Source organism: Metopolophium dirhodum, chromosome 1 (genome assembly GCF_019925205.1).
Source record: "Metopolophium dirhodum isolate CAU chromosome 1, ASM1992520v1, whole genome shotgun sequence".
Lineage (NCBI taxonomy): Eukaryota > Metazoa > Arthropoda > Insecta > Hemiptera > Aphididae > Metopolophium > Metopolophium dirhodum.
In genome coordinates this window covers 100,120,214-100,135,808 of record NC_083560.1, presented here as the reverse complement: position 1 = coordinate 100,135,808, position 15,595 = coordinate 100,120,214, and the positions used below count along the sequence as shown (strand labels likewise).

Below are 15,595 nucleotides of genomic sequence, written 5' to 3'. Positions count from 1 at the left end.
GTATTATGATCAAATTCAAGCACAAATGTATATGACAAAAACAACATCTACTATTCTTATTGTTTGGACACCTAAATCTTTGGTAGCCTTAAAAGTTTTTAAAGATGATGCCTGGTCAACAAATATAGACTTGTTATTAAACTTTTATTATAATCAATTTATTCCTTTTATTTTATCAAATAATTCAACTTAATAATATAATTTTTATTTTGTTCTGTATAAAACTTACAATAAATTTTTTTTTTGACAAATGCATATTTATTTTATATTTAGTTTATCATTCTTGATTAATATTAAATAAATGTTCAACTTCTTTTAATATAGGATTTTGGAAATTTACTAAAGCAGCACAAAGTTGGAATACCAAAGAAGCCCTTGTATACAACGTGTTTGGAATGTGAGCTAAAATTTTGAAATTTTTAAGTCTTACCATAACTCTTTCTACGTGTATTCGGGCCCTAGCTATGTTTTTTGTACGAATAACTTCACTGGGCGTAAATTGTGGAGTCATTAAAAACGGAGGAATGTTCAAAGAAGTTCCATGAGGCAAAATGTCAGATATTAAAAATCCTTTGTCGGCTAAAACTAAGTCACCTGGTTGTAATATTTCTAAGACCCCACAATGACTTACAATTTTTTTGTCTGAAGTAGATCCTGGGTACAACTTACTAGCATAAGTAATTACACCATTAGGAGCCACTCCAACAAGTCCTTTGAGGGTATTTCTATGTTTATATGAGCTGTAAGTCAATTTCTGATCAACTAATGAGTTTGGAATATCACAGGATATTTCAGTGCAGTCTAAAGTAATCCTACAGTTTTTAAAATCATTGAAGCAATTAGGTAAACAGTTTTGGTTTTTATTTTGAGATGGTACTTTACTCATTAAGCTGACAAATAAAATTTCATGAAGAACACTAATGAAAGTTATTATAATATTGCCAACTGTAGATTCACTAATACCAAATCTGAATGCTAAGTCTGTATAACATAAGTTTAATCTTAATTTCATCAGAGTCATAAGAACTTGGTCATTTAAACATAACTTCTTCACACTCCAAGTATAATAATAATTGATTTCAACTTTAGAAACCAATTCAATAATAAGATCAAACATAAATTTACTAATGCCACAATAAAAATCAAACATTTTGCCATTGGATTCTATAGAGTGGTAACCAAAAGAACGGTTTTAAGAAACATAATTTCCTTGTTTAAACTATCATTTTTAGATTGAAGTGACTCAATTAATTGATTTTTTTCTTTTATAACATTGTTACTGGAAGCTTCTTCTTCATTGGGCATACTCACAGTTTCAATTTCACAATTAAGTTTAGTGTTCATAGATTCACCATTATCAATATCGTTTTCAGTCTCAACAAGTACTTTTTGGCGCCTTTAATATTAAAAACATCATTATTATACAAGAATGTTAATTAATTAATTAAATAAAATACAACATAAAACTGATGCAAAAATGTATTCTAAATCAATCATCTTCAGCTACATTTAATAATAGTTATATTAGTAATTACAAATAGTTCATGCACTATCTAATAAAAATAATATTTTGGACATAAAGAATGTTTTACAAATTCAATAAATACTTCTCCACACATAGAAATAACAATTATTTAAACATACAAAATTATTACATTACTAAAAATGACAAAGTTTAACCATAAAGTTTATAATTAAACTAAAAATAAGTTTACTTAAAATGTTAGTAATCACAAACACAGTAGCATAATTGAAGACCTTGGAGCAACAATAAGATGTCTCCATATTTTGGTTAAGATTAGTTTTTGATTGCACAGTAAGAAAAAAAAAACTTAAGCATTAGTTTGGAGGACACAGAAAATAATAATTAATTTAGGTAATTTAAATATAGGTAACATTAATCAGTAAATATTTTTTAAATTACTTTTTAAACAAAGATTTTCAAATTTTTTTGATTCAAATTAAATCTTTTTTTCAAAGAAAGGATTTATGATAATTTTAAATAGTATTTTTTTGTTTCCACCCACTGGCAACTTACCCCATTGGTCCACTCTGGGAACAAACATTGACATAATTAATAGTCACAACATATATCGTGCATCAAAATTCAACTTGGAAAAAACTACATAAGGATATTACAGCATACTTTGTGCATTTTTCTGGAGAAGCAAAATTAAAATGTGAATTTTTATTCCACGAAAAAATACTAGGACCATTGATTTTTAAACCTTCCTTAAAATGACAATTGCAAATTTTTGTGTTTTTTGTGGGTATAGCATCTGATCTTCTACATTGATAACAAGGAAATGTTACCAATATAAATAGTAAATAATATATTATTTTGATATAGTATAAAAATTGAACTAAAGTTAACAAGATCTTACCTTACTGCTTTGGCCCAATTATTGCGTAGTGCATCATTTGCAGGGAACCTAAAAAACTTACAGTCTTCTCTATTAGAAATATGGGAACATAAAGGAACCCAACACTGAACCATATTTATAAATTTATAAAACTAAAAACAAGTAAAGAACAAATATTTAATTTTTGTCATTGGGTAGACTTAACTTTTACTTATTGAAGTATTAGCTGATAGTCTATACGACTATACGCAATATTGTTCTGCTTCAATATTTACTTTTATAAAATTCGATTTTCTCACGAACAAATACACCAATCTTCAAGGTTATTGAATTAAAATTTGTCAAAACGTGTATATTTTAAATAATGAATGGTCATTAGGCTAAGAATTGAACAGAAATATATTAAAAATGAATATCTAGTTCAAATTATTTCTTGCCTGTGTAATTTAAATGGGGTGAACCGTGATAACGGTTTGTTTTGAACCGTTCGTAATTCTTATCACATATTCGTTATCAGACTATTTGTTCCTATTGTTCCCCATTCCCCCCTTCATCATGCAATGACCGTCATCGACGTGCCGCGGTTGTCCGCCACCCATCGCCTCCAGCGCTTTTGTCACGTCCACCGGCACGGCTGTATCTCGATACACCAATAATGTAACAAATCCCGCATCAACACGACACTGATCCACCCCACCACGACAACTCCACGGCAAGAAAGCTCCGACCAGAAAAACGGCGTACCCACGTCTCACTGTCTATTCACTTTTTGCTTTCCGTACGGCCTGTGAAGCGGACGTCTTCCCGATCGGCCTCCGAAATATTATTTTTTTTGGCAATACATCACCTCGTGGCCAGTTTTTCGCTCCACGGCCCTGAATCGGTTCAACGACACCTGTATATGAATATCTACGCGCTGTTCTACAACAACATGATGGGCTGAGACACGACTACAGGCCCGATGTCGGGCGAAGTATCCGTCACCCACGTCAATATAGTCAGCAGCAGTCACGTCCATGTATCGTAATTATATTTTCCCCTTGGTCCCCCCCTTTCAAAGCACGATTTAGAGGCGTCGCAAGACGCGGGTCCTTTTTTTTTTATCCCCATTCCCCTTAGTATGAAACATCCCGGCTGTAACGAGCCTCCACACACACACATTTTCCCGGTAACCCCGTGAGGACACACCATGAATAATATGGTGTGCCGCCTCCAGTGGGCCGGACAAAATGTGCTGAAAATTCTTATACTTATTGTAATTGCCATGTGCCATCTTATACTTATATTATATTTGCCATGTGCCACCTTATACTGTATTTTGTAACGAAATTATGAAAGTGTTATTATTAAATTATTTATTCTTTAACTTATGTAAAATACACCCACGTGATTACCTTAAAACTATAACTTATTATATCTTTATTAATCCACCCTTTCCCCAAAATAAATCTTGGAGTTTCAATACCCCATGCGTGTATCAAAGCCTGTGAGTTCCACCGACTTGGCCCTCGGGTCTCACGCGGTGCGGTCACAGGTCACGAGGAAAGTGTTCTCCTTTCTTCGTGGGTAGTTTTTGTGGAACTAAAAAGCCCAAATCCTCACAGGTACTAAATAAAATAAAAATGTTACAGTTAATTTTAACCAACAACTTAGACTTAGATTTTTATCAAACGGGTGATTCTATGAAAACAATATCATTCAGTTATCGACTAGGACATTCGACTGTTCACGAAATAGTGACAGATACATGTAAAATTATAGTAGACAGACTGATGTCAGAAGTAATGCCAGTACCCACATCTGCCAAATGGAAGGACATTTCCAACGAGTTTTGGAATTGTTGAAACTTTCCAAATTGTATAGGTTCATTAGATGGGAAGCATGTTGTAATTCAAGCGCCACCTAACCTTCGGTTCGCAATATTTTAATTATAAGAAAACATTTTCAATAGTACTCATGGCCCTTGTTGATGCACATTATAACTTTATCGCTGTTGATGTTGGTGCATATGGAAGGAACAGCGACGGCGGGATTTTTATGCACTCTAAACTAGGCAATAGATTAGATCAGAAGAAATTGAACGTGCCACCAAGCACTGCTCTCCCTGGAACAACAAATGTTGTTCCCTACGTAATCTTGGGGGACGAGGCGTTCCCGCTGAAAGAGTATCTAATGAGACCTTATCCAGGCAAACAGCTACATGACAATTTTAGAAGAATATACAACTATAGACATTGTAGAGGACGAAGAGTCGTGGAAAATACATTTGTCATTCTAACGCAAAAGTTTCGAATATACAACAGACGAATTCAAACCAAACCAGAGAACGCGGACAATATAATTTTGGCTACTTGTGTCTTACACAATTTTATAAAAATGTATGATGGTAAACAAGTATACAATCGAATAGATCAATCGAGAAGCGTAAATCATAATGCAGATGCAATTACATTACAAAATGTCCCTTTGCATGGAGGTAACGCAAGCCAACAAGCATTTCAGGTCAGAGAAACATTTAAAGATTTTTTTAATTACGAAGCCGGATTAGTTTTGTGGCAAAATAATTTTATATAATCTGTAATATTACTATATATAATATATAATATAACTTAATATATAAGTTTTTATTACATATTAATATTTAATATACAACTAAGTATTTTTAGCTTACTTTTAATTTTTGAATTAACTTCAATTTAAGCTTAAATACTAAATGAAGCTAACTTATGTTTTTTTATTACAAGTTTTTGAAACATTGTATTTTCACTTTTTATGGGTCTTATTTTATTTAACTATTATAGCAAAACAATAATTATACTGTAATACACACATAATATTACACAAATATGCTATAGATTTGTCTATTTTGAAATGTATTCGTAAGTCTCGTAATTATAAATTGTATCTAGGTACGAGTTTTTAAGTAAATATACTAAATATACTAAAATATATAATATAATACAATAGATTTTATTATTTATAAAATTAATTTAAATTAAAAATAAAATTGAATTTAAATAAAGTAAATAATTACCTGGTTGATTCAATTCTGTACCAATTACTTTCCAAAGTTTTTCTTTGTGTGTCACATTACTATACTTGGGATCACTCAAGTCATAAAGACTTGAATGACTTCGAACAATTTCGATAAGTTTTTCAGAATCCATTTTTTAAAAATTGAAAATATATGAAAATTAAAGATCGGAACAAAAGTTGAATGGCCAATAACTTTTAGATGGGCATAATTTTAAACTCGTCCATGTTCGCAAGGCTCGTAACGTGTCGTTCACGCTCGTAACTCAAACTTGTAGGGACCTGTACGCTCCTGTACACTCCTGATACAATCCTGTACACTTCTGATGTAATGTGTGTACAAAAGTATTTAAAATCAACATAGTTGCAACTAGGAGGGTTCTAAGAGCTATTTACCACCCAAGTTTAAAAATTAAAAAAATTAAAATTAACACTCAAATACTCAATAAGCTTTTTCATACCATGAGAAAAGGGTATTAAAGAAATGCATGAATGTAAAAATCACAATTTTTTTGTTTTAATTGGAAGGAAGGTCGTACGAATTTCGTTAGTTAAAAACGAATTGATACGAATTCCATATCAAATTATTAGGAAATAATACCTTCAGATACTCAGATCCATTTGAGGGATGCTGGAGTAAACAACAACCCGGATACTATACGTACCCGGCACGGTACATCGTTCACACTGGTCAGGACATGTCCGACCCGGGTCAAACCCGTCCGGGAAGCATATTAACAAAACGTACATGATTTCGGCACCAGCATAATTCTCATTGGTCGGTTCAAATCGACTTGTTTTCCCGCGCTAATAGTTATCACATAGTTATATATCTGTTATCAACAAAATATAACAAAAACTTGCAATAATAGTTTTCAACTTTTAAGTTTCTTTCTTGCATATATTATTAATTGTATAACATACTAGGTAATTAAAATGATTAATTACAAACATCTTCCTACGTCATTTACTAAAAGGGAAGGACAACGTTTTGTCTGCAAGTAAGTGGATATTGGTAAAATATAACATGATGCGACAAAGTGCACAAAAACAGTGGAATGAGTGTTTTCCAGGAAGCAAGTCTAAGTTTATGGGGAATCCAATACCTATATCATAATGGATTCAAATGTTAATAGTGTAATTTGTTTTTAGATTTATATTTTATGAGCATATTATTTTCTTGAGTTTGTGAAATAAAAATTGCTTTGCAGTTACCAAACAATAATCTGTAATTTTGATTGAAAATTAATAATCATTACTAAACAATTATAAATATGTGGTAGTTGTCAAATGTTGATGTGGAGGGCTGGGCCAATTACAAATTATTATATTATTATTTATTACTTATTCACAATCCAACAATCAAGGATAAATAGGTAAGTACTAGGTAGTATTAGAAAATCAAATTTGACATAAAACGTTACATCATGTTATATTTTACCAATATCCACTTACTTGCAGACAAAACGTTGTCCTTCCCTTTTAGTAAATGACGTAGGAAGATGTTTGTAATTAATCATTTTAATTACCTAGTATGTTATACAATTAATAATATATGCAAGAAAGAAACTTAAAAGTTGAAAACTATTATTGCAAGTTTTTGTTATATTTTGTTGATAACAGATATATAGCTATGTGATAACTATTAGCGCGGGAAAACAAGTCGATTTGAACCGACCAATGAGAATTATGCTGGTGCCGAAATCATGTACGTTTTGTTAATATGCGTCCGGGAACCCAGATAGAGAATTGTTTGGAACAATATTTTTTCGGCCCGGAGCCGACCCGGACGCCCGTTCAGGGCCCGGCCCGGATAAATGTGAATGTTCACATTTAAAATGCATTGGATAGAATTTTTTTCGTACCCGGACAGATTCCGGCCTGGACCCGTCCCGGAGTAGTGGGAATTGACCTTAAGAGAGTTACTATCGTAGAATTTCTCTTCTGACACTATACCTGAATTTCCTGTTCTGATGTAGATAATGGTAATTCTTATAATACAGGGTTAGGCAGAGCCGACTGACGAGTTTTGAAGGGTTATAAAAAACGAACAGTAAAACTTGGAGAAAAAAACTTTTTTTTATTAAAATAAATATTGAATCCCATTTTTAAAAATTATTGTTTGAAAATTATATCTCGAAGATGGCGGCCGTCAGCATCAATACACTGTTGTAGACGATCTCTGAAGCTCTCATATGATTTTCGGCACGTTTCGACTGGTATGGCTTCGATTTCCTCGGCGATTTTCTGCTTAAGGTCTTCTATGTTATGTGGGCGATGTCTGAAAACCTTATCCTTAAGGTAGCCTCAGAGGAAAAAATCACACATGCTTAAATCTGGAGACCGTGTTGGCCAGCCTATGTCTCCTCTTAGAGAGACTAACCGCCCAGGGAACATTTGTTGCAAGACACCAAGTGAAATTCGAGCTGTGTGTGCTGTAGCCCCTTCTTGTTGAAACCATACATTCTCTAAATCATGGTATTCAGCCATTTCCTCCAACCTATACTGCAGATAAGTTTTCAACATCACAACATAACGAGTGGAAGTGACAGTGACGGTTCAGTTCTCGTCTTCAAAAAAGTACGGGCCGATCACCCCAAATTGGGACACACCACACCACACTGTCACTTTAGGAGAGTGTAGTGGTCTTTCGTGGAGCTGTCGTGGGTTATTTTCAGCCCAGTATCGAAAATACACCACACTGTCACTTTAGGAGAGTGTAGTGGTCTTTCGTGGAGCTGTTGTGGGTTATTTGCAGCCCAGTATCGAAAATTTTGTTTATTTACAGTTCCAGAAAGATGAAAGTGGGCCTCATCGCTACAGAAAAAAGTTGATGTCGGAGGGATTCGCAAAAGAATTTGCTGACAGAGATTTTTGCGGTTGTCGTAGTCAGTAGCATGTAACTCTTGGACAAGCATTAATTTATAGGGATGAAATGATAAATCTTCGTGAAGAATTCTATTCAAAGAACGGTCTGAGATTCCCAAAGCTACCGCGTGTTTCCGGGCAGAGCGTGTTGGTGACTGCTCAATTGACTCTCTAACCAACTGCACATTTTCGGGGGTTCTTACCGTTCTGGGAGCTCCGTGTCCAAGTCCACTTAGGGTACTTCCAGTTTCTTCCAATTGCCGTATCCAAAATATAATAGTGTTAGCAGAAGGAATAGATTCGTTACGTGGAATGCCGAAGTGTATACGAAAAACCCTCTGTGTAGCGATCACAGAATGATTATTTCCGTAATACGCACGCACGACGAAACCACGATGTACACCTGTCCAGACCATGATTACGACTAAACATGGCATTATCGTACAATTCAAAATATACCACTAATTAAGGCCTGCTCTTATCTTATCTCCGGTTAGTTAAACTCGTCAGTCGGCTCTGCCGTACCTTGTATAAATGTGTCATCAACTTCATATATGGTGTTCAGAAGAACTCTAGCACCCCCTTAAAAATGAATAGTGAGGATTTGCAAAAACATATTGGTGTTCTTATAATTATGAGTTAGGTAACCACATCAAACGTTAGAAATTATTGATCTCCAAATAAAAAGCACAATGAGTGTAAATGTATTTGAAAAAATAAGAGCTAATCTTAATTTTAATGATAATATGTTAACTTCTACCGGCATTGACAGAGACAGAATATGTAAAATCAGACCACTAATTGAAACGTTTATAAAAAGATTTAATAGCATACCAATTGAAGAAAACTTGGCAGTTAATGAACAAATATGCAGTGATAAAGCACGAAATTCATAGAAAGTTTATATGCCAAATAAACCTCATAAATGAGCCTATAAGTTTTTTGTTCTTAGTGTTCTTCAGGTTTTGCATATAATTTTGAATTTTTTGCTGGTCAGGAGAATAATTGTGAAGGTAGAAAGTGAGCCCGATTTAGGTGCTAGTGCAAATTTTGTTGTGCGCCTTAGTAGAGTTCACGGATTAATAAACTGGATACACAACGAACCTGTGATTACTGACCTTCTCACGGTGCAGCAGGACTACTAGCGCTTCATAGAATTGTTCTGTGTTAACCGGGAGAATAAATAACTAAATGACTGGTTTTGACTTTATCAAAGAGATCATTTTCTTTTTTAAGTGTAGATTGAACAATAAGGTTTAGAGTGTGAGGAAAACAACCAAAATGTTTAAATTTTAACTGTCCTAATGCATTTTGGATGTTGTAGGCATTGTCAGATACAGAAAATACTATTTTTTCTATTAAACTCCAAGCATTTAAAGTTTTATTAATTTGCTCATAAAGATTATCACTTGTGTGATTCTTAATAATGAAATGGCAACTTAATAATATATACTTCAAATTAAAATTGTTGTTAATAAAATGAACAGTTATGGCAATGTAACTTTTGTTATCCCTAGACGTCCAGCAATATGTTGTAAGACAAGCCATGTCTAATTCATTTAATATTGTTGATTTAACCTCATTCACACATTTTTCATACGCTGCTGGAATAAGTGTTTTGGAAATGGTAGGGTGGTTGGGAATCTTGTAGCCTGGGTTTAACATATTTACAAACTCTTTAAACCATGTGTCTTCTACACTAAAAGGCTGTAGCTCTCTTATAAAAAGTTTCATGAGTGCAGTGTCTAATTTTTTTTGGCCATCAACAGAAATTTTTTCGGGAGTAAAATTTGTAATTGCCAACTGTCTACTCTGTTTTAATGGATTAGATTTTAAAATTGGTGTTATCTCATGCACAGCAGTTGCCTGATTAACAATACTACTACTACTACAGCTTTGTTCACTCAGTATACTTAGACCCTTTGCTACTTGAACACAATATGAAGAAGTAGGTACAGGATTGTCCATATCAACTTCAGGCTCATTCTATATAAATTAATAAAATATTTTAAAAACTAATTTTATAATATTATAAATAATATTGAATGTAAATAAAATGTATTGTATATTTGTATTTTCATTCAATACGAGAAGTAGAGTAAAAAAATTTAAAAAAAAATACTTCTACTACTTTTTGTGCATTTCAGTTGCATGCAATAATTTTATTCAGTGCAAAGTTTACAGGAATGTATCAGTTTCAGTATATAAATATATCAAACGAGCATTGTTGAGATGCTTTTTTAAGTTTGACAAACTAGTTTTGTATAAATATTTTTTTTTTACAAATATCACACTTAGCTATACTCGAGTCAACTTTAGAAAAATGCTTCCAAATGTCACTCGTTCTATTATCTTGACTCATTTTGAATTTTTTTACAATAAAATAACATTAAGTTCCTAGTTTATAATAAACGAAGTTTTATTTTTATTGTTGTAAACATATAAATTTAGATGATTAAGTATTATTATATTATATTATATATTATTAAAATTATCTAGTAAATAATAAATATGCCATAAATAAATATAAATATAAATTCTGTATACCTATTACACATTACCATTAACCAGTGGCGGATTAGGCAATTTTCCGCTTACAAGCGGGACATTTTCCACTCTTTCACTATCGACATTTTTTTTTTCAACAAAATACCTAGATAAAAAAATATATTGTTAGTTAAATTATTCTTTATTATTTTAATTTTAATGCAATAGTCAATACGATTACAGTAAACGACTGTTATATCACTTTGAAATAATTTGTTTAAAGATGTTATTTTAGGAAGAATATAGTTTAAAAATGTATAGTATATAAAAAGTGTAAACGGTGATAAATGTTTTCTCCCATTTTTAGCTTATCATCTTTATGATTTTTGGCAAAATATTTTTTTAAAGCCTCCTATTGTTCAATAATACGAGATACTGCCATACTAAGAGATAACCATCGAGTCTTAGCTGGTCGTAACATTTTATGGGGCTCTAACTCGCAAAGATCTTGAAATTCTTTAAACTGTGACATACGTTTGCAGCTTGATTTAAAATAATTGAATACACCATGTACCAGGTCTTCACAGTCTCTAGAAAGTGTTTTACAAGCCGCACTAGCGACGAGATGTAGACTATGACACATACATTTTTGTAGAAAGATACCTATGGAAATACAAAAATGATATAATTTGGGATAAGAATAAATTAAAATACCTATAGATTACCTGGAAATTGTTCTTTTAATTTTGCAGAAACTGAATTATGCTCTCCAAATATGGTATTACAACCATCTGCCGCAAAACCTAAATTAAATTATACATATTATAGTTATTTAAGAAAATAATATATATTAAGTGGGTAAAACTTAAATTTTTATTAAGGGGGTTCAATTATAGTCGATACTGACCGTTTTTAAGGAGCTTTAGGCTACATACGTACTACGCGGTTGCCCGCAATGCGGCCAGCCGTCCGGTTGACCGCAGTTTACGGTTGGTTCAGCGGGTAGCTGTAATGCTAAAAACAACTTTTAACAACTCCATTTCAACTATGGACGTTGAAGAAGTGATTGCTGTTTATTACATATACGATCGCTACATAAAAAAGAAAAAGAAAAAAAAATACTGGATACATCCTTTCCTACAAATCAAAGATGAAACCAGGCATTTTGACATATTTTTTGAAAACCTCAAAAAATATGAAGACAAGTTTTTTGGTTACATGAGGATGAGTTTAAAATCATTTGAAGAATTATTGAGGATTTTAAGACCATCAATAACGAAGGAAGACACACGATTCCGAAAAAGTATTAAGCCTGAAGAAAAGTTAACCATTATACTACGGTAAATAAAAAAAACCAAATTATTTTTAAATTTTATGTTATAATTTTTCAATTTTCATGATTACAAAAAAGTAGCTACACACTAATCATTATTATTATTTTAACATATTTTACTTAAGTATTATCATTATAATTAACATATCATTGTCTTATGGAATTGAATTAAAAAGGTCAATATAAGAAGTTTCACTTTCATGAGATTGGTATGTGTTCGTTGAGTCTGCATTTGAGAGAGGTGATAGTGTATTATTTATGGCAGTTTCGTGATGTGGGGTGGTTGCAGGTATAGATATGTGAATAGGCGTATGGTTGTAAGGATGGTGTCTCATTTGTGCCGAATAAGGTCCACGATGTGCATTATTTTGAGTATTCCAGTCCCATGTATTTGGATAATTTTGCCTCTGAGCGTCTTGAATGACCTTTAAAACGTCCAATTTCGTTTGCATGCGCAAGTGTTCTGGTATTTTTTTAAAGTCTTTTACCAAAGACATGAAAAAAAGACGATCTTCGTCCTCTCCAACATTTTTAGTTTCTAAATTTTTGTTTAAAATTCCTATCAACTCTCTACCAATGTCATCATTTTTATTTTTTTTGTTTCGTTTTGGTACCCACGAAGAATCTGAAGGATGAGCAGCTGTACGTTGACCTTCTACAATTTCATCTTCATTATGTGTTTCTATATTGGAAGTAATATTTGAACTTATTAAATTAACCGACACCGTATCTTTTAAAAATAAAAGGTTGTCGTAGAAAACGTAGGGGCATTTTTTTTTTGCTTCAGAACCACTTTTATTCTCCTTTGCTTTGTGGGCCTTTACAAAACAATCTCGTATATTCCGCCATTTTTTCTGAAGATTCACGCCTGAAAAAAATAATTGTTTCAGATATTTGGCAACAGGTTGCTCATTTGCAGAACTACATTATGTGTTTCGGATTGGAATTAGTACTGTCGCAGAAATTGTCTGAGAAGTATGTGCTGCAATATGGTATTGTTTAAAAGAAATATGTCTACCTGAACCAAAAAAAGAAATGTGGTATCAAATTGCAAATAATTTTTTTAAGAGAGCAAATTTTCCTCACTGCATAGGTGAGTATTACAGTGCCAACTGCTATTAGGAGCCTTCAAGATTTTTTACCCAACAAATAAAATTTAATTGATATTTATAGAAAAAAAAAACTAAAAAAAATGGAAACTTAAAATTACCGTAAACAGCTCAAAATAAATAAAAATATTTTGAAAATGTTATGGTGTGTATAAAATGCTCATATTTATATTCAGTCGAAATTGCATGTATCTACTGTCATTTATTTTAGAGTTACACAAAAAACCAAAATCGATTTTGAGTTAAATCAGTTTTGCGTAAAAATTAATACCTTAATTTTTCATTTGTTTTTCACGGTGCTTTTGAAAACTATTGGGAATTTTACATGATTTTACAGTGATACTATATTATTTTAGGTGCATGCGACGGCAAACATATTAGAATTATAGCACCTGCCAATAGTGGATCAATGTGCTATAATTACAAAGGATTTTTCTCTCTAGTTTTAATGGCAATTTGTGACAGTGACTATAAATTTGTGCTAATAGACGTTGGAGCGTATGGGAGATTTGGAGACTCGGCAATATTTCAAAATTCTAATTTTTATAAAAGAATTCAGGAGAAACGTCTGAACATTCTCGATCCATCACCGATTTCGCCAGATAGTACCACTTGTTTGCCGTTCGTTTTTGTTGGCGATGAAGCGTTCGCTTTAAGTACAACTATGATGCGCCCATATGCAAGAAACGATTTAAATGTTACAAAAAAAATCTATAATTATAGGCATTGCAGAGCTAGGCGTTATGTAGAATGCACATTTGGCATATTTGCTAATAAATGGCGCATATTTCATAGACCTATCAATGTAAATATTGATTTAGTTAATGATATAATCAAATCTGCTTGTCTTTTGCATAATTTTGTGAGAGATAGAGATAGTTATTCTTTTGAAGACACTTTAAACAACCCATTAACCGAAACCATTGCATCAGATAGTGTTCGAAGAAATAACAGAACTGCGTTGAGATACCGTGAATTATTCGCAGAATGCTTTATGACCTAGGGAAGATTAGACTGGCAAGACAATTACATTTAAATTTGTATCAAAAGCCACTAATGCCGACACCTCATTGGATGGTGCCGATCAACTACGCATCACGCCATTCCTATGACGTCAATAGCTCTTCCTTCTCTCCTGGCATGTCTCATATAAATAGGGGCCCTGTTTCACAAAGTTTTTAGAAGTAGTTATCCCAGCTTTCAGTACTTGTGGGTCGCGGACTAGTATCAGCCGCATCGCCGCCCACGCTAAAAGTACTTAATTCCCAGTCATAGTGCATAACATAATTACTCTCCGGTAGTATTAACATTCTACCGACAAATTTCTAAGTAATAAATTAAATATATAAACTTACGTAATAAACAAGTGTTTCATAAGATTATAATTGTGTTACAATATTATTATATCCAAAACTCATCTACCGTCTTCCGATCCAGAGTACCGACGTGTACGTGCCTTCGTCGTAAAAGAAGTGTGCAGTAACCAATCAGGTGAGAGTGACGGGTTACTACAGTAGCATTTCCCAATAACATTTTTTGTAATTGCCGTTGCTTTGATACGGCCGATACTTAAACTTTTTGCTATATTCGAATCAGTAAATGCTTCTTGACATAATTTACTTAAATGGTCTATACTATTTAAGGATAAATTATGCTCAGCTAAAAAGCTACATAATAACATTTCGTCACTTTTAATTTGTTCTTAAAGCTTAATGCTTTTTGGATCAAAATAATTATTAATTGGATGTTTTACATTTTTGGTTAAACGGACAGATAATTTATGTTCTTGTGAAATTTGATGTTTTTTCAAAACAGTTAATTCTGCAAAAAATGTAATTTAATAGTTAAATCGATAACACATAATTTACATTTTGCTTTAAGTGGTTCACCCACAACTGGAGCGAGCCAAACTTTAAAATCTTGATGATCCATCCATTCCATTCGAAATTTTTGTTTTTTGTGTTTGCAAACGTTTGGTTAGGTTTGGTTTCTCGGGGGTTCTTTCCCTTAAATATCTATCTTCCAAATCACTCATATTTATAAAATTGCACGTTACTTCCACTGTACATACTACTACAACACTAGTCACTAGTACGCTAGCTGACGTCTAGAAAAATGGCAAAGGCAATATCCGGTACGTCCAATAATCCGGGTATTTTTTCACTATAATAAGTAATAAGTAATAGCCATACAATTATTATCGTTATTTTATTTTTATTGAGTTACGTTGACATGTGTCTTATCTATCGGCTAGTTATTGTGTTATATTAAACATAATAAAATATAATTTATATATTAAATTTCAAAATTATCGTATTGGGTACGATCGCAATTTTACACATCGGTAAGGGATCGTACAAGGAGCAATATTATCGTATGTCCCCACTAGGATCTTACAATCT

General features: G+C 32.6%; 3 protein-coding genes across 3 annotated transcripts; 1 reads left to right on the top strand and 2 right to left on the bottom strand.

The window, feature by feature from the left end:
• Positions 1 to 15: 15 nt before the first annotated feature.
• LOC132948692 (uncharacterized) lies at positions 16 to 3,381 on the bottom strand. Its single transcript, XM_061019301.1, has 7 exons — positions 3,211 to 3,381; positions 2,385 to 2,515; positions 2,140 to 2,287; positions 2,039 to 2,052; positions 1,281 to 1,396; positions 431 to 1,164; positions 16 to 111 (listed from the first exon to the last, which is right to left on the bottom strand). The coding sequence occupies exons 1-7, from the start codon at positions 3,379 to 3,381 to the stop codon at positions 16 to 18; spliced, it is 1,410 nt and encodes a 469-aa protein (XP_060875284.1).
• An 8,802-nt stretch (positions 3,382 to 12,183) lies between these two features.
• On the bottom strand, positions 12,184 to 12,997 carry LOC132948688 (uncharacterized). The gene is made up of 2 exons (XM_061019287.1): positions 12,994 to 12,997; positions 12,184 to 12,952 (listed from the first exon to the last, which is right to left on the bottom strand). Exons 1-2 carry the CDS (start codon positions 12,995 to 12,997, stop codon positions 12,240 to 12,242), a joined length of 717 nt encoding a protein of 238 aa, XP_060875270.1. The 3' UTR covers positions 12,184 to 12,239.
• Positions 12,998 to 13,012: 15 nt separating this feature from the next.
• On the top strand, positions 13,013 to 14,196 carry LOC132948683 (uncharacterized). Its single transcript, XM_061019275.1, has 2 exons — positions 13,013 to 13,076; positions 13,550 to 14,196. Exons 1-2 carry the CDS (start codon positions 13,013 to 13,015, stop codon positions 14,194 to 14,196), a joined length of 711 nt encoding a protein of 236 aa, XP_060875258.1.
• The last annotated feature ends 1,399 nt before the right edge of the window (positions 14,197 to 15,595 follow it).